Source organism: Eurytemora carolleeae, unplaced genomic scaffold (assembly GCF_000591075.1).
Source record: "Eurytemora carolleeae unplaced genomic scaffold, Eaff_2.0 scaffold1380, whole genome shotgun sequence".
NCBI lineage: Eukaryota > Metazoa > Arthropoda > Copepoda > Calanoida > Temoridae > Eurytemora > Eurytemora carolleeae.
This window is the reverse complement of record NW_019397303.1, coordinates 19,264-37,885: the sequence shown is the minus strand read 5'-3', so window position 1 is coordinate 37,885 and position 18,622 is coordinate 19,264. Positions and strand designations below refer to the sequence as shown.

The 18,622-nt window shown below is 33.8% G+C and overlaps 2 protein-coding genes across 3 annotated transcripts; one reads left to right on the top strand and one right to left on the bottom strand.

Moving 5' to 3' along the window:
- Positions 1 to 176: 176 nt before the first annotated feature.
- On the bottom strand, positions 177 to 10,131 carry LOC111713389 (acetyl-CoA acetyltransferase, mitochondrial). The gene is made up of 13 exons (XM_023488239.1): positions 10,025 to 10,131; positions 8,772 to 8,923; positions 7,864 to 7,947; positions 6,526 to 6,607; positions 5,950 to 6,023; positions 5,495 to 5,571; positions 4,833 to 4,923; positions 4,244 to 4,391; positions 3,217 to 3,315; positions 2,502 to 2,590; positions 2,026 to 2,115; positions 770 to 828; positions 177 to 343 (listed from the first exon to the last, which is right to left on the bottom strand). Exons 1-13 carry the CDS (start codon positions 10,098 to 10,100, stop codon positions 238 to 240), a joined length of 1,227 nt encoding a protein of 408 aa, XP_023344007.1. The 5' UTR covers positions 10,101 to 10,131; the 3' UTR covers positions 177 to 237.
- A 1,021-nt stretch (positions 10,132 to 11,152) lies between these two features.
- LOC111713388 (uncharacterized) lies at positions 11,153 to 16,234 on the top strand. Of its 2 annotated transcripts, XM_023488238.1 has the most exons (10): positions 11,153 to 11,255; positions 11,593 to 11,737; positions 12,971 to 13,030; positions 13,568 to 13,658; positions 14,420 to 14,487; positions 14,596 to 14,621; positions 14,740 to 14,812; positions 15,069 to 15,110; positions 15,182 to 15,228; positions 15,689 to 16,234. In XM_023488238.1, exons 2-10 carry the CDS (start codon positions 11,595 to 11,597, stop codon positions 15,754 to 15,756), a joined length of 618 nt encoding a protein of 205 aa, XP_023344006.1. In that variant the 5' UTR covers positions 11,153 to 11,255; positions 11,593 to 11,594; the 3' UTR covers positions 15,757 to 16,234. The 2 variants fall into 2 exon arrangements, with proteins under 2 accessions (XP_023344006.1, XP_023344005.1); XM_023488237.1 differs by lacking the exon at positions 11,153 to 11,255 and having other exon boundaries at positions 11,317 to 11,737.
- Positions 16,235 to 18,622: the final 2,388 nt, after the last annotated feature.

The window sequence follows — 18,622 nt, the reverse complement described above, 5'->3', positions numbered from 1 at the left end:
AAACAATTAGTATAAATATAATCTTTTTGTGGTCTATTCACTGAAAAAGAAAAGAAAGATACAAGTTTACAGTTACAGGGAATTATTAAATAAAAGGAAACGATTAGTATAAATTCTGTTGTTGTCTATGAAGTCTCATCCTTTGAGGGTAACCCTGTAGCTAATGGAAACAAACTTTTACAATGGTTATTGTATTGGACTAGAGGTAGAACCAGTAGAAACTATTAAATATATAATTTACAACTTCTCAATCATGATTGAAGATGCTCCACCCCCTCCATTGCAAATACTAGCCACGCCCCTCTGGCCGGATTTAAGGGCGTACACCAAGTGATTGACAATCCTGCAAAGAATTCAAGATTAGTTACAATAGTTACACCTTTGATATTATGGCTTAGAATTCCACGAGATCAACATGTCGATATTAGAAAATAAAATGTTTGTACCATTTGGTTTGCAAAAATACAGGGACTAGTAAAAAAGATTTTGTGGCGGGCGAGTAATCCGTTCAAATGTAAGGGGAGATAAAAAATTTTGAATAAATGTTTGATGATTTTTTAATTGAAATAACAAAAATTGTGTAAATAGGGGTTGTAAATAAAAACTAAACATATCACAAGGGTTTAGCTGTAAAGTGTAAACCTATACCAAAGAAACTTCCTGTTTGACCGGGGCGACGACAACAACAATTTAATTTCCGTCGGTCGGAATGCTTGGAACAATCAAGTTGATCATTGCTAGATTGCAATTTTTTTGTTCGAAATCATACCTGGTACCGCTAGCTCCAAGGGGGTGGCCAAGGGAAACTGCTCCACCATGAATATTAACCTGAAAATTAACACAAATAAAAGTACTTAAAAATTAACAAAAATCAAAACAAAAATCAAATCAAAAATCATATCAAAACTCATATCATGAATCAAATCAAAAATCAAATAAATAAACATTTGAAAAATCAAATGAAATCAAAATAATAATAAAAAGAGAGTTTGCTTTTAATTCAAAGTTTAACACTGTGAATCTTAATTCTTTATCTAAATTTATACTTTGCTTGTATCCTATTAACATCTAAACGGCTGAACCGATCCGGCCCAAATTTTTTGTGGGATCTCGCTTGTCCCCTGGGAAGGTCTATGAATGATGGAAATTCCTCTAACAAAATTCGATTTTTTAAAATTTTAAAAATCCACGATATTTTTTAAATCCGAAACATTTTGTTTGTTTATGTTTTACAATGGATACAAATTCACAATTGAAGTTAAAGAAGGGCGCAAAGCGCTATAAAAACCTAGTTGCTATTAATAAGATCGTGTTAGACCCCCAATGTGGAATCCCCAGACCGATATAGGACGTTAAGGGCCAGTGCCCGAAACCCGTTCATTCCGGCACCCTGATGTCCTTCCCCCATACCGGGGAAATTCAAATCAAAGTACGATGAGTAAATATGTTATAGCACACTACTTTTTACAGCCGAATTTGAGCCCGATGTCCTGTACAGAAAACTAAATATTTTTTTATTCTTCAATTTCCTTCCATGATTTGAACCTTCACCTTATTTTTTATTTCTCTATTCTGTTTATTGATATTTTAATTATTGAGGGTGGGGGNTTTTAACCAGATTTAGATGGAATAAAAGCTAAAATCTCAACTTTAACTGGAAAAATGATCCCCTTCTTTAATTTTCTCTTAAAATTATTTTTATTTTCAATTTAGAGATCGATGAGAATAATCTGTAGATTTCACATTTGCAGGATTAACAAGTTATCTTCAGATTACAACAACCACAGTTTTTACAGATTTCATGGTTGGAATTGGTGATTTTCGGGGTTTGATTAGAACAAGACTCAAGATTGAGAACCATTAAAACCAATTAAGGTCGGTTTTATTTTTATTATTGGTCGAGTCTAAGGGCTGTCAGCTGTCGATCGCGTGAGACAAACTGTGGTCAAATGATTCATAAGTTAGAAAAATAAGACGAAGCCTTAAACCGGAGTCTAAGCTTTTAAATCGCAGGATCTGGTTTACCTTCTCTGGATCTAGATCATGAAGCTTCATATTTGCAAGAACAACTACACTGAAAGCCTCATTTATCTCCCATAAATCAACCTGAGAAGGCTGAAAAAAAATATTTATATAGACTGTTGTCTTAAGTGAGTTTCATTATAGATGGTAATGCCCGATTCACAACTGTGCCCTTTACAACCTTTATCTGCTGAAAATTTTGATGATAATGTTAATTTTCTCGCTGAAAAAGCTCTCAATTCTGAAAATTTTCTGCATCGTCTCTTCTGCATAAATCAGGAAGTCACTTAAACAGAGAAAATCAGTTTTCACTGCTGTGAATCAGACATGCAACTCTTCTTTTTAAAAGAGATCCTTTAAGATACCGTTGACAATCTTGATGCAAGTCAGATCCCTTACAAGAATTGGGCACATTTACATGAATTAATAGTTTTAATCAAATACATAATCATTAATATTTTTATAATTTTTATTTTTACCGTCATGCCAACCATCTTGAGTAACTTTTCTGTGGAAAACTTTGGAGCAATGGGGAAATCTATAGGTTCAGTTGCGCCATCAGCGTAGCCTGGGGAAATAAAGATATAAATAGTGTCATCTTCATTGTGATATAAATTTTTTTAACTATCCTCCCGTTTTAGCAGATTTGAAAGAAACTAAAATTGAAAATAAACCGGTAAGTTTTATTTTTCTCTATTAAATATTTTTTTTTATCCCAATTCAAATTTTTAACTATTAAGCATTATAAATGTACTGATAACTATTTTTGACAATTAAAACAATATTGTCTATATTTCCTCTCTATCTTTCAAATTATTTATTTAGTTTATCTTGGAACTTCCTCTTTTGATTCTTTTTATATATAATAACTAGCTTGGGAATCCAGCGCCAGGGTAGCATAATTAGCCCACCGTTTAACCGCGCTTTGTCGAAACTTGCAATTTTAGCTATTTTTCCATATTAAAGAAGTGAACCTACTTAACTTAAAATCTCAAAACAAAGCTAAGAAAATTACCATGGTCCTACCGAATTCCCCACCAAAAAAATTGGGGCTAATTGGTCCGAAAGTTAAGATCGGACAAACAGACAGACAAACAGAGATTGCAACTTTAAATAGATAAGATACCTATTTTAATTGATTCTTAATTTCTTCGAACTGATTTGTTCAAATTTGATATTTTATCATAATTTTACCAATTATTCTTGCCAGCGGTGTTCCTCCGTATTTCTTGAGCGCCTCTTCTGTCATTAGAACAGTAGCAGCTGCTCCATCAGAGAGTGTACTCGCATTTCCTGAATAATACAAACTTAAAGAGACTGTAAGCGTATTTTTAAGTGAACCTCCATGTACAGATGGCCGTGCCTTTCTCACATCGCTACCCTTAATAATATTGTCTTATCAATTTTAAATTAAATATCAATGTTAATAATTTTGAAAACTAATTATTTCCAATTGTGATTTCTCTACAAAACTTACTAGAAGATTTCTAGAACTTAAGACTTTCAAACCTAAAAAAACGACAATATCTTCCACATTATTTATCAAGAAAAGGTTCAAGGTTCTCGTTGTGAATCTGACATTCCCCCTATAAATGGATGGTCAGTTGAAATTAAAACGACAATCCGTTTAAAACCTAAAAAACATATCATTCCTTTAAAAATATAACATCTTAGAACTTTTTCAAAAGGAACTTTCGATCTTCTTTCGGTTAAACCTTCATTAAATAATTACATACCCTATTCACGAGTAACAAAGAGGAAGATTAAGATTTAAATATAACATTCATTATCCATCTTGAATGTCTATTCTGAAGAAATACAAATGTCTAGTTTCTAATTTTTAGATCGATTACCATTATATTTGCTCTGGCAAAGAGTTGTTAAATGAGCATATTATAATATTACTTCGGTATTCCCTTGCAGATATTGAATTGAACAATTTCCGAATGCAAAGATGGCAATGTCCGATTTACTCCGGTACCCTTGAAACCTTAATCTCTTCAAAATGTGGAAGATACCGTTGTTTTCCTGACTTGAAAAGTAGTTATCTCCGTGAGTTTCTCTATTGCGTTTGATAAGCAAGTATTAGTAATCCGCAAGTCACTTAACGGTTTAAAGAAACAAAAACAATGTTGTCTAATTCACAATTGGGTACCGTTGTGAATCGGACATTGCCATCTTTGCTTGAAAATACGCTTCCAAAAAACAGATATATTATCACCTGCAGTAACGGTTCCTCCGTCCTTCTGGAAAACTGTTCCAAGTTTTGAAAACTTTTCAAAATTTACTTTTCTGAACTCTTCGTCCTCTGTCACGTGGGTTGAGGGTTTGCCACGTTTCCCTTTAATCTCAACTTGGATCAATTCATCCTAGAGCAGGGACACTTTCATTATTTTATCGTTTCTCATCAGATTAATATAGTTTCAAGAATTTCATGGATTTTCTAAACAATCCTTAGGATCTAATTTGATCCTGATCCAGTTCGGGTGTGTTCATAACCCTGAAGCAACAAATAGAAAATGGGGTTTAGTTATGTTTTCTTCTCCTTTTTTTGCCATTAAAAAAATCATGGGGTAAAATGTACCATGTTTCTTTTTGATCATGTTCAATTATTATTATGTATGGACTGCCCAATACTCAATACACATCCATCTTTAAATTTTTTGGAGTGACATATTGTATTTCTCCAAATTTTTAGATATGAGAGGAAAAGCTTTGCCTGTCCCGTGTCAAATTAAAAAATTGACAGTAAAAATCAGTTTTCAAAAAAAGATGGACCCCTGACAATGAAGAGATGTTAATGTTAGTTCCTTAATATCTCCGTTTGCGTAGGCAGCAGCTGCTCGTTTATAGCTTTGGATCCCGTAGGCATCCTGCTCCTCTCGGCTTATATTCAGATTTCTAAACAGGAGTTGTTATTGCTTTATTTATTTATACAATATTCTTTTAAACCGTGAACAGAAAACCAAAAGATTGGCATATTTTTTAATATTGGACATGAATTGGAAAATTCACAATTTTTTAACCAGAAATTAATTGATTCAACCAATATAGCGGAGAATAACTCATTCCTATCATACTTTACGGAGGAAAAAAATAGTTACTTCAAACCAAAAATTAACCAAAAAATGAGACTTCCCATTTAATAAATGCGTTTTTACTTCTTACTTCAAGTTAAAAAAAATCAATATCTAAAGAAATAAATGGAGATAATCAAAAACTCAAAAAAGTATTTAAAGCGTGGAGTCGTAAAAAATATATAAAAACTAATGATCAAGAAATCCTAAAAATGTTGTCAAAATTAAAAAAATGTATTTTTTACAAATCAAAGTATTATTTACGTGAAAGCTTTTTCATCAGTTATTTTACACAATAAATGCTTTTTCGCTTTTAAATATTTGATAGTAAAAAAAATCTGACACAAAACTGGACCAAGGGAATTCCAACACTAAGAATTATATTTCTAACTTACTTAGCTGTGTTTTCTCCACAGTTTCCCATGTGGAACTTGTTATATACATCAGTCAAACCATCTCCTACCAATCCATCCTACAAACATATAATACATCATTGCTCAATATTAAAACAGGCCAAAATTCATTAAAAATCAATAAGAACAATTGATAAACTTAATAAGAACCTAAGAAACGATTTTATTAATATTTTTAGAAAACCATGTAGCAGGGAAAATTGTTTTCATTTTTATTTTTTTTCAGATAAAATTTTTTCTTATAGAAAAAGTGATATTCAAAAACCAATTTCTGACAAAATGATGACTCCCAAACGCCAATATTGTAATTGACTTTTTTTTTATCGCTTATTTTTTTTTCTTTGGAGGCCGGAGGATCAAAAAGATAAAAAGTTTGCAATTTGCTCACAAAGCTATGGACTGGCAAATCATTTATAAACGAAAAACAATCCTCCTACCTTCATTGTAATGCCTCCGTAAGGTGTATCGCCCCGAGCCATGTAGTAGGGTACATTGGACATACTCTCCATACCTTCACAAAAATTAATGAAAAAAGGGAATTAAGAATTAGGTGTAAATAATAGATACTAGCTGAAGTACTCAGCGTTTCTCAGGGTTTAAAACACTTATATTAGCCCTTGTCACTCTCAGGGTAACCATTGGTTCCCTCGATAAATTTTAACCAACTTGGTTCAGCCTATAGTTCAATATAGACTGCTACCCAAAAGTTTGAGCTTGTATATTCACCAGGGGTTAAATTTCTTCTTTCAGTTACACCAGGCTGAAGATGAAGTCTTGTTTTAATCTATGTACATTTCTTACTTCCCCTGTAGGATACAAGATGCAACTAAACACAGCGCTTCCCCAGACTGTAATTCTGGGACCGCAGCTCATAGGTCCGCTCTCTTCGGAGAAAGTCAGGCAACTATATTGTTGAATTATAACTTTGTATTTTTAACGGAGAAAGATGTTCATTTCACGTATTTTGAAAAAATAAGTATATAACATGTTTTAGTAAATAGATCCAATCTAACCTCCTACGACCATAACATTATTCTGTCCCAGCTGTAGGGATTGGGAAGCCTGCATAATACTCTTCATGCCACTAGCACAAACCTTAAAATTACATACTGTAAGTAGAAAACTTTTTAAAGGGATCATTAACGAAACTTTATAACCGAATTTAAAGGGACTGTCGTAATTTCAAGTGACTCTTCTTCTTAAGAGGGGCATTCCCTTTACACCTTCGTTGTATCATTATTGGGGACGGGAAGAAGTCATTTATTTTACTCCTCCCATTGTTTCGGCAGGTAGAGAAAGTTTAATTGAAAATAATGAACGATTATTGCTGTGAATCGGACATGCCACTCAAAATAATAGATTACAATTACAAATGTGAATTGCATTAACATTCCAAACAGTGGCGCACCTAGCACTTTTGTGATGGGGGGAATTGATAGATGATTTTTTTACGGGGGTACAGGGGGGGGGGGGCTAGCCCGCCTGTAGAAAATTTGTTCCAAAAAAAAGCACAGGATTTTAAGTAAAAAAACTCCTTTTTTAATTGTTGAAGGGTTGGCTTGGCCTTATCCTCAATGATATACCAATTTCTTTTAATATCCATGGCTTGTTTTCGTGTTAAAAACAGCTTTAAAATGAACGACATCAGTAAATAATTAAACATGTGCGTCAATAGCCAAAGATTTCTGTTCTAGTGTCTTTTCATGTATTTCTTAGTGTCTGTTAGTCCCTGTATTAAGTCATATTAAGTTTTTTGTAATTCATCCACTCTAAAGTCCCTTAATCTTAGGTCTGTGAAGTCCTAAGTAGTATAAGTAGTTCTGACAGTACTTTACTTTCTCTGGTCTGTCCATAATCCATAATAGTCTTTCTGATCGAAGTCCCTCTGTCCTTTTTTGCCAGTGCTTATCACTGTTTTCCTCTTACAGATTGCAAAATTCCTAATAGTCCGATTTAATCCTTATTTCTTGTTATTTAGGTTGTCAGGTTGTATAACCTTAAATGAGTTATGTATTGTAATACTCATGAGAAGTTACATACAGTTTTTTTAGGGAATAAATTAAAAATGGCTAGCTCACTTTCTTCAAGTCGAAAACGAAAAAATAGTTAGAAATTCTATTAGAAATGATGCGCGAAGCGCCGAAGAAAATTTGTTAGTAGTGAAACATGCTGAGAGGGGGGGGGGGGGAATCGGCTTGCCCCCCACCTAGTTGCGCCACTGGTTGCAGTCACTCTAATTCTCTGTGGAGCTTCATGAAACCCCAACTGATCTCAGATGATTAAAAACAGATGTTGACAAAGAAAATACCCTTGAGACAAGTGCCCCCCCCCCCACCTCTGTAAAATATTACCTTGTTGACCGCAGTGCAAGGAACAGATGTGGGAAGACCGGCGAACAGAGCCGCTTGACGGTCAGGAGCCTGACCCATGTTTGCCTGAAAACATTATTCTGTTCATTTATTATTAGCTAGCTGAAGTGCCCGGCGATGGCCGTTTGACCAACTATTGTTAAAGATAACATTAACATTATACAGGGTTACACACAAAGAATGAGACTGTAAAGACGACCTGAAACTCTTGAAATATGACAATATCATGGTTTAATTTAATCTTTTACCTTTTGGTATAGCTGATAAATTACATATTTAATGATTGAGCAAAGAGAGTTTACAGTTGCAGAGAACCATAAGAAACTGACTGCAAACATTCCATAAAGTCGTCTCTAAAATCTTATCCTTTATGGGTTACCCTGTATACATCTATATATAAATTTGGCTTGTCTGTTTGTTTGTTTGTTTGTCTGTTTGTATCCAATAAACGTCAAAACGGCTGAACCGATCGGGCCCAAATTCTTTGTGGGACCTCACGGAGCCCCAGGGAAGGTTTATGAATGATACAAATTTAAAAAAAAGTGTTTAAAAGTTTTAAATTTTGTAAAAAAATTTAAATTCTTTAAAATCCGCAAAATTATTTTCTTCTTTGTTTTTAAATGTAAACAAAAAGAAAATGTTCACAATTTAAATAGAAGATAGCCTAGTACATATATATTTTATATCAGTGAAAAAGCGAAAATCTTCTTATAACATTTTATTCACCAGAATTAAGTTTTCATCTTAAATACAAAACTGATTATAATCATTTTAGGGGACGTACATATAAATTAAATGTAATGATGTACAACTCTAGGATGCATGTGAACCTCCTCAAAAGTATTGTTACCTTGTCCCTACAAGGTAGCAATATTATATCCCCTCCCTACCTGAAGAACAGCTCCCATATAAACCTCGTCAATAGCTTCCAACGGACATCCAGCTCGTTCAACAGCTGCTTTGATAGCTAAAGCTCCCAGTTGAGGAGCAGTTAGAGAGGAGAGGGAGCCTCTAAACCCGCCCATAGGGGTTCTAGCAGCACCTGGATACATCAAGTACATTTTACAGGAAATACTTGGATAAACTGGAGAAACAAACCCAAAATAAATCAGTTTAGGATAAGTTAAAAACATAATCCATACCGGAAGGAAGGTGAGCTACAGGCGCGCAACTAGACATTCAGAAAGTTGGGGGCTAAGGGCAATCATTTAGTTGCGCGCCTGGTGACCTGTCATAAGGACTAATGATTGATTGAATCGATGTTTATTTTGACTAAAGACCAGATTATTCCAAACGCACAGAAGTTTGCTCATTTAATCTTTCTTTTTAATTTATGAAAATTACTGAATAAATCTGAAGTATTTTATCCATCACGACTCTGACTTAGAAAATAAATATGGTAATTTTTCTAGAGAACGATTTGAACATGGATCTTATATGCACCACATGGATATAATTGGTCATGTGGCCACAGCACCCAGCCCCCTAGTCTGTCCTAGCCGCAGGGCTCAGCACCCTAGCCTGTCCTAGCCGCAGCGCTCGGCCCAGAAATAATAAAAAAATAAATAATAATAATTTTGATGTAATAATTTTGATGAAAAAAGTGGTCATGTACAAAATCGACAGGAGGGGGGGGGGGGGGGGGGGGCCAAAAATCGTTCTCTAGGACAAATCCAAAAATAAATTACATTTAAACATTTTAAATACAAAATATTAACTAAAGTTATCAGCTGACTGAAGCATCATAACGTTCTAGTATATATGAACAGTTAATTAGTTCAGAAGGAATCCATAACCCAGAGAAAAGAACTTAAAGACCTCGACGAAAAAAACAATAGGGAACAGTCGCAGTAAAATAAAATTTACTGAGGGGAGGGGGTGGTTACATAATTATATAATTTAATTGGTTTTATTAGTTTAATTAGGGCTAGGTTATGTTAAGATAATTTCTGGGACGAGCGCTGCGGGTAAGAAAGCTAGGGGGCCGAGCGCCGCGACTGGACAGGCTAGGGGGCCGGGCGCTGCAGCCACATGACCAATTATATCATGTGTTACATATGAGATCCATGTACAAATTTGATAGTAGGGGGGGGGGGGGTCCAAAAATCGTTCTCTAGGAAAATACCATGATCTCTTATCTTACCTACGATAAAAACATCATTTCTGGCTCCAGTAGAATATCTACGGACTACGGAAACTGCTCTTCCACAGCCGTTCATCTTGTTTCTGCAAACAAACTAGTAAAAAATCAAATCTAACTTCCGTTTTTATCGATCAAAAATGTCGTAAAACTATTATACAGAGCGTCCCAAATCATGTTGGATTTTCTACAAGTTTTCACGCCAAAATACGCACATAAAACTCGAAAAACTTGCAAAATAAACTTTATATCATTGGCCTTAAACAATTTTACAAATTCAGTCATTCTTCTTAAATCAATTTCTGATTATTAGTCCCAAAAATCATAATTTAGAGGCCATTAACACTCCGGGTCTGTTCTAGTGAACAATTTTAGGCCCCCCCCCCTCCTATCAATTTTATACATGACCATTTATTTATTAGCAAATTTATTATTATTTTTTTTTTGTTATTTAGGGTTAGGTTAGATTAAGACACTTTCTGGGCCGAGCGCTGCGGCTAGGATGGGCTAGGGGGCCGAGCGCTGCGGCCACAAGTTAGGTTAATTAAGACACTTTCTGGGCCGAGCGCTGCGGCTAGGACAGGCTAGGGGGCCGAGCGCTGCGGCCACGGGTAAGTTAAGACAGTTCCTGTCAGACCCATGTACAAAATTGATCGGAAGGGGGGGGGGCTGGGGGGGTCCAAAAATCGTTCTCTAGGAATATACCTAACACTCCAATATGATATGGGACGACCGGGATATATGTGGGACGACCGGGCTGTATATGGGACGCCCGGGCTGTATTAAAGAATGTGTGAGCAACTATTACGGTAATAGTGTAAGAACTGCGCAATCTTGATTATTTATGCAACTTCATGTCCCATGAGAGTTACGAGAGAAACCATGTTATTGTGACTTGTGAGTCTTTGCCGCGAACAATTTTAAAATATGTTAATCGGGGGGTGACAGAGTTTTGTAGATTTTAAAATATATTTTTTAAATTTAAGTTTATAACGAAAATCTGATTGTTTCAAATATTCTATTGGTCAATAATCAAAGCCTTCCATGTTGTTTATTTATTTAGCTCCTTAGTTTTACCTTAAGCAAAATTCGGTTACTTACCAGCTATCACTTTATATCTGTCCTCGACAATTTCTTCTCTGGAGTCTGGACTCTCCGGTCTCGGAGGTTCTATTTCCCACATTCCTCGTCAAGGTTTATTTATCATCCATCAGCTGATAATCTATATTACAAAGTACGATCATTATAAAATTTTAGATTCACATTGCAGTTTTTTGCGCTTCAGGCGTGAATCTCTATAGAAAGCGACTTTTAGACTCAAGTTATGATTTGAAAATAAATGAGACACCGCAATTATGGAGTTTGCACAGCTCATTGAAAACTGATTTTCAAACGTCATGTGAAAATATTTCATTTGTAACTTGATCAAATACTTCAATAAATTGCGTTAATGTCGTCTTCCTATTCCCCAGTTTCATGTTTCTTACTGTATAAATTTGTATCTTGAGCGGAACCTTATAAGTTAATGTACAATTCTGTTTTAAAAAAACATTTTTTTCTCCATTCTTCAGAAATGAATCTGTCTGTATCCCTAATAGATTTGGCAGAAACAGATTCAAGAGCATCAGATTCTCCAAGCCTAGGTGGTCCAGGAACTCCAGGAGGTCCAGGTACTCCTACTCCTGCATCCTCTCCATTCTGCTGGCCTGACTCCAGGTAAACAACAAAGACATATTTTACAAATCTTCCCTCATTGCCATGTTTAGAGATATAGCTTCTTGTAATAAAAAAAAATATTTTTTTTTCTACAGGGTGTCCCAAAAAACATGGGAATTCAGTGACGAATTCGATATCGTCTTTGTTATGAATTAGCATTGTAATACCTAATTTCAAAAGCCATAATATTATTATGTCTGCTAGAGTTTATTTTATGAAAAGGGTAAAAGACTACAAAGATGTGTCTATAATGTCTCCGAAAGATGAACAGTGAATACGGACAAGTTTACTCTGTTTGTATATTGTAATTTTCTTGTTTTACTAAGTACAACCGGTTGCAGTCAAAACATAAACAAACAAAATGTAAACATAGCAGACGAAACTCTTACAGATTACAGCTTTCTCAGTAGGTATCACTATACAAAATCGAAGACTTATTTGAAAAGACGATATCGAATTCGTCACTGAATTCCCATGTTTTTTGGGACACCCTGTAGAAATCCTCAAAAATAAATTCAAATCATAAAATGGGAAGAAAAATGAAATTGGAAATTAAAGTCAGAAAAATTAGAAATTTTCAAAGTAGTACAGTTGTTAAGAATATAATGATTTGGCAAAAAGGTAAGAATTCAGTATGAATTTTAAGAAACAGACGGTGTAAATTCCGTACAGTCGTCCTTGAAGTCTAATTCTTTGTGAGTAACCCTAGATATCTTAAAAGAAGTGAAAATCAGGGAAATATACAGTTACTATTATTTATATCCTTCACCCTTTTGAAATCGGCTCAAGACCATTACCACATTATTAGAAATCGAAAAACGCTATAGACTGGGACCAAGAAACTCCATTTCTAAAAACCATCTCTGAATAACTAAACTATACTCATGGTAAAAGTCTTGCATTGCACGGTGCACCTATTTTGTGGCAAACCATGTCAATCATAAAATGCGATATCCAGAGAAAAGAGTATTAGTATTAAATTGTAAACTTTTATATTATTTCATGTAATTTTGCTTTAGACAAATATAAATGATGCATATATATATATATTTCCTTCATGGACTTTATTTGGGGGGTTTAGTCAATTTATGTTAAAGATTAATAGGAAGGAGAAAATGGGTAGCTTAATAATCTTCTGTGGAGGAATAAAAAGTTTGTTTAATAAAAAAGTAAATTTTTAGCTGAGCATAAAAACGAACTGAAATATTTAATTACATCACTAAATAATTACAGGTATGGAAACTCCCCAGATCTCCATACAGCACTCAACAACATTCCAAAATCATTTACAAAGTATAATTATTAACTTTTACTTTAAATACAGTGGGAGGTTATTATACTAAATACTATAAAGACAACTTTTGATTTTTAATTTTAATTTATATCAAGTTGTTATAAACAGCATTGTAGATCTCACATAAACAAATAATTGTTGAGAGAATGATTGCTTGTAACTTGAAATTAGAAAAGATCTTGTTGTCTTCATTGTATTGATATAATCGCACGAACTTCTGAAAAATGTAAAAATTTGGGAACACTTATTTTTATTTTCGAGTGGAACAAGTAACTGTAATCTAAAATATTTCTAAGAAATAATACAATAAAATATTTGAGGTTGAAAGAACCAGAAAACTGTTGAATAGGAAGTCGACATTAAAGGGTATATAAAGGAAAAAGTTTATACCTCCTATAGGCTGAAACCTGAGCATTTTAGGAGTTGATACAGTATAAAAGTATGACGTCTTAGATTTGTCTTGAAGATTATTATTTATACACGACCCTTTCAAAATTCGTGACATCTCCCTTATTCATTCCAAATTATATTTGCAGTCAGTTAAACCAATTTGCCCAGTACTCTAACATTCCTCAGCAGTACTCGGGGCTCATCAACTTCCCAGCTCTTACAAGCTTTCAGACGAAGGTATATATACAGTATACACCACCTTTACAGGGAAATAAAGTTCCAAATCGTGCTTATTTTCCAAATCTGACACACCAAATATGTAGATGCTTGAAAACTATCGTTGATTGAAATCTGTGAGATGTCTCAAAATCGCGGCATGTTCCAAAGCATATTTTGCGCCGAAACTTTGCATTGCTTCAAAAATGGGACATTTTCTAAAATTATATAATATTTAAATTTTTGTTGTATAAACTTCTGTATTGAGTATTAACTTCTGGACTTAGATTTAAAAATATGAACAGTTAATAAAGATATCTTATCACAGTTGGCCCAAACCTGACACTCAGTGTCCGGTCTGGGCCAAATCACGGTGTGGAACCTTCTTCCCCTGCATTAGCTTAACCATCACCCCTTTTGCACAGAAACAGGAGCCATAATAGGACCCATACAACTGCGGAATAGGAAGCGTACGACTAATTTACTTGCTTGAAAATTAACTTATTAAAGGGATTGTATAAGCGTAATATCAAGTGATTCTCTCAAGATAGTAATTTGCCCTATTCACAACGGTACCCTAGTAAAAGCTTTGTCTGATTAAATATGGATTATATATGTTTTAAATTTTTTTAAGCTGATTTTTTTAATCTTTGGTTTCTATACAAAAGTGACTTGCGCATTTCTAGTGCAGACAAATATATTAAAGGAATAATCACACTTTTAACCTAAGAAATGCAACATCTTGCAGATGTAATCCTTAAAAAAAATATTTTTGTTGTCAGGAAAAATTTAACTACCAGAGAGAACGTGATCCAAAACCATACGAGAAACCTCTAACTTTGGAGTCCAGGGAATCATTATTTTTTGTTAAAAACTTTGTCGATATTTTTATTTTCATCAAGATGTAATATTTTTTATAAAAATGCGATAATATATCAAATAATGAATTTTTTTACAGTTACAACCTTTACTCTACGAATACAGGTATATAGGTCTCAAATGATTTCTAAATAACTTCTCAGTTCTGTACAATACTGCACTCTCAGCTCAACTACCATGTCTAGCCAGACACTCCCTTTAAATGCTAATGCTTTATATTTAGTTTCTCAACAACAGCAGTCCAACTATAATACTTCAACGTTTACCAACAATCTGCAGCAGTCTTCAAAATACAGGTTTAAAAATAAATATTATATATATTCCAGATAATTTCAGAAGTTCTTAGATACGGTTTCGTACTACTTTAAATTTTAACATTTTCCAGCTAAAATGAGCCCGATTCCGGACATGTTCTTGCTTGTCTTTGATAAATAAAAAGTAGATGAAGGTGGTACATGAAGAAAATCGTGAAAGGAAGAGACATCAAAATTTGCTTTGAAGCTCCATTTAACGATTTGAATAATCTAAAATCTTACCTTTTATTTATTTTAGCCAGCTATTGGTAGTCATTGAGGAACTGGGGAAGGACATAAGGTAATGAAATAAAAAGTTTTTTTTGCATCAAATATAATTATCAAGCTTTCCTGACCTTGCAACTGTTCCAGGCCTTCCTATGCAGGCAGTAAGTCCAGTGCAGAGCGGTTGAAAAGAAGTAAGAGAAAATTTAATTTATTTCATAATTATGATTTATTTCATTTGTTTGTTTGTTTAGATTTAAGAAAGAAAGAGGGTGTTTGCAAAAAAATAAAGGGAGAACAGGCTGATATCGAAATTAATCCGATCTTGATCGCTACTAATTTCTCTTCTATCTGTTGCGTATATGAAGAGAAAATGTTTTAAACGTTTAACACTTGAGGCGTAGCGTCCATACAAATTTATATAGTTAATGCCCTTTTCCACTTAGATTTCAACAGATAGTAGCAAAATTAGTAGCGATCGATATAATCGATATCGAATTCAATTCTACGTCAATCCATTCCCCCTTAATTTTTCGCGAACGCTCCCTTTAATACCTATTATCAAAGTGATTGCTTCAGTTTCCGTAAAAGTGCAGAATAAAAAATAGAATTTCAGCTTTTAATAACATTATTAGCTGTAATATGAATTTGCAGGTATTGTTCACGCGAGGATTTTGGTGCGCGAGGCTCTCATGGAGACAGAGCGGTCTGGCCGCCAGTAATATGATTGAACGGTCTGGCCGCCAGTAATATGATTTAACGGTCTGCCCGCCAGTAATATGATTGAACGGTCTGCCCACCAGTAATATGATTGAACGGTCTGCCCGCCAGTAATCAAACAGAGCGGTCTGCCCGCCAGTAATCTGGCCGTAAGGTCTACCCGCCAGCAATCTGGCAGAACGGTCTACCCGCCAGAAATCTGTCAAAATGGACTCCCCGCTGTTCAATTTGATATGATCTTATTGAAAAGTTAAATTTGTAATGATCCTCTGTATCTGTTAAATAGGATATGTTGAATCAACATTGCTGATTAATCATTTATGACAACCTTACATCTTACATGGTTTAATGTCTGATGATCATGTGCAGCTGTGCAGAGTGATATGATCCTGCTTCATGGTTAAATATGTAATGATCAATGTCCGGGTTAAATTTGTTATGGTAATGTGTAAACGTCGTAATAAATGTGTAGATATGATAGTTAATGATTTAATGATTGATAATCATTAATCATACATTGTAGCTTAATGTTAGATGACTATTTGACATTTAATGATGTGAATAGATCATATTTCATGTTTGTTTAGCTATTGTTCATTCCGAATTATCGTCCATCAATTAAAAAGTTAAAATTAGGTATCGCTCATTAATATCTGCAGATTCTAATTTATTAACTTAAACTTAGGTTTAACTCTAAAATATCAGCTTCTAATTAGGTTTCAATCCAATTGATCAGCTTTAAATTAGGTTTCACTCTAAATTATCAGTTTTTATTCAGGTCTCACTCTCCTCACACTCAACTATCAGCTTCTAATTGGGTTTCACTACGAACTATCAGCTTGTAATTAAGTTTCACTCCGAAGTATCAGCTAGTACTAAAGGTTTCACCCCGAACTATCAGCGTCTAAAGGTTTCACTCCAACCAAACTATCAGATTCTAATAAGGCTTTACTCCGAACTATCAGCTTCGAATAAGGTTTCACTCCGAAATATCAGCTTCGAAAAAGATTTCACTCCAAAGTATCAGCTTCTAATAAGGTTTCACACCGAACTATCAGCTTCGAATAAGGTTTCACTCCGAAATATCAGCTTCGAAAAAGATTTCACTCCAAAGTATCAGCTTCTAATAAGGTTTCACACCGAACTATCAGCTTCTAATTATGTTTTACTCCGAACTCTCATCTTTAAATGAGGTCCAACTCCGTATTAGCTTAATATTAATAGTTATATATATCTACCCTTATTTAGTTATTGTTTAAGTATAAAATATGCTGGCTGTGTTGTGATATGTTAAAATTCTGAATTATTTATTATCAAATGTAATTTTTGCTTTTTTTGTAAGAAAAATAAAGAAGGTTAATCTTAATTACCCCCGCATGAAACCACATTGGATTCGTTGGATTCTTTTAACTAAAAGTTATTAAATAAAAAATGAAAATTTTTTAAATATATATTTTTTTTCTGATTTGCATTTTCACTTCTCAGTCACTACGGAGTATGGCCTTACAGGGGACTAAAACTGCATAATTTATTTTAATAATTATTCGATTCGTAAGACATTTACTAGCTGTGATTTAGATGCTACTACTTCGCCTAGCTATCCTGAGAAATCGGGGCTAAATCATAGCTACATAGATACTGTTGAACGAATTAGATAAATTTCTCTTAAATGTTCAATTATAAATGCTCAAGTCATGAGCTGCAGTTTAACAGCTCAGTAAACACTAATTAAAGGGACTGTAAGTGTAATTCCAAGTGACCCTCCATATAAAGATGTCAAATTGCAATTACCTATTTACAACAACGTACCGTTGAAACAATATGTCTGATGAAACGTGTGGAAGATAATGTTTTTTTTTCTGACGCGAAAAAGAGTCCTGATATTCTAGATTCTTTAACAGAAATGCACAAATCATTTGCTGAAGACCCACAGATGAAAATGAACAGTTTTCAAAAACTACAATATGGATATCTAATTAAGACTAAGTTTAACTAAGTTTAAGGGGTAACGTTGTTATCTTTGTTTTGAGAGTCATTTGAAATAAAGCTTTCAGTTCCTTCAAATTAAATACAAAATTCTTAACTACATTTCATAAAATATAATTCCATCGTTATCTGTCATATTTCAAGTTGTGTAGATTAGCCGTCCATAATTTGACTCGAACCTCTTTTTAACAGAGCGTAGAAACATGTAAATCTAGAATTTCATTAGCACACAACTACAGCAAAATTCTATAAAATCAATCACAATCATTCTAAATCTTAAGTTTATTGGTCTAAACGAGTATCTTTGAATTTAACAGTTTTGAGAAGAATTAAATAAAAACATTAATCAACTTCAGAGAGAGCAAAAAAAAACAAATTTATAAGACATTTTTGGTGACAAATAATGGTATGTGTAGAGCCAGTAAACAAGAGAAAAAAATATTTTTCCAAATAGAGCCAGTAAACAAGAGAAAAAAATATTTTTCCAAATAAGGGACTGTTAAGATAATTTTTAGTGACACTACGCTATAAAAGCCTTTAACGACTCAAACTCCGTTTTTTCTTTCTCTGAGAAATGAAGAACTTTGATAAGAGAAAATTACAATTACTGTTGTGAATCGATTATAGCAATTTTCACTGAAAGTATCACTTAAAATCTCTCGTTTACAATCCCTTAAAGATAAAATATCAATTTATACAGTTCTCCTGACTCCTTGTATAAAATTGCACTTTGCCATGTTGGTCAGAAATAAATGAATTAATATAGAGATAAACTAAATATGTAATATCACATCAAGTGGAATAGATTAACAAGGTTATGTGTAGAGATGATAAACTGCATAAATGGGTTAACGATCAATATTTTTTAACAAAAGAAGTGGC

What these genes read in the sequence shown, in the direction of transcription:
- LOC111713389 (XM_023488239.1), bottom strand. Translation starts at nt 10,100, where the DNA reads ATGAACGGCTGTGGAAGAGCAGTTTCCGTAGTCCGTAGATATTCTACT. An exon ending in ATATGGGAGCTGTTCTTCAG is followed by an intron (nt 7,948 to 8,771) that starts GTAGGGAGGGGA and finishes TAATGTTTTCAG; the next exon opens with GCAAACATGGGTCAGGCTCC. An exon ending in ATGATCTAGATCCAGAGAAG is followed by an intron (nt 829 to 2,025) that starts GTAAACCAGATC and finishes GTTAATTTTCAG; the next exon opens with GTTAATATTCATGGTGGAGC.
- LOC111713388 (XM_023488237.1), top strand. Translation starts at nt 11,547, where the DNA reads ATGTACAATTCTGTTTTAAAAAAACATTTTTTTCTCCATTCTTCAGAA. An exon ending in CAGCAGTCTTCAAAATACAG is followed by an intron (nt 14,813 to 15,068) that starts GTTTAAAAATAA and finishes TATTTATTTTAG; the next exon opens with CCAGCTATTGGTAGTCATTG. An exon ending in TGCAGAGCGGTTGAAAAGAA is followed by an intron (nt 15,229 to 15,688) that starts GTAAGAGAAAAT and finishes ATGAATTTGCAG; the next exon opens with GTATTGTTCACGCGAGGATT.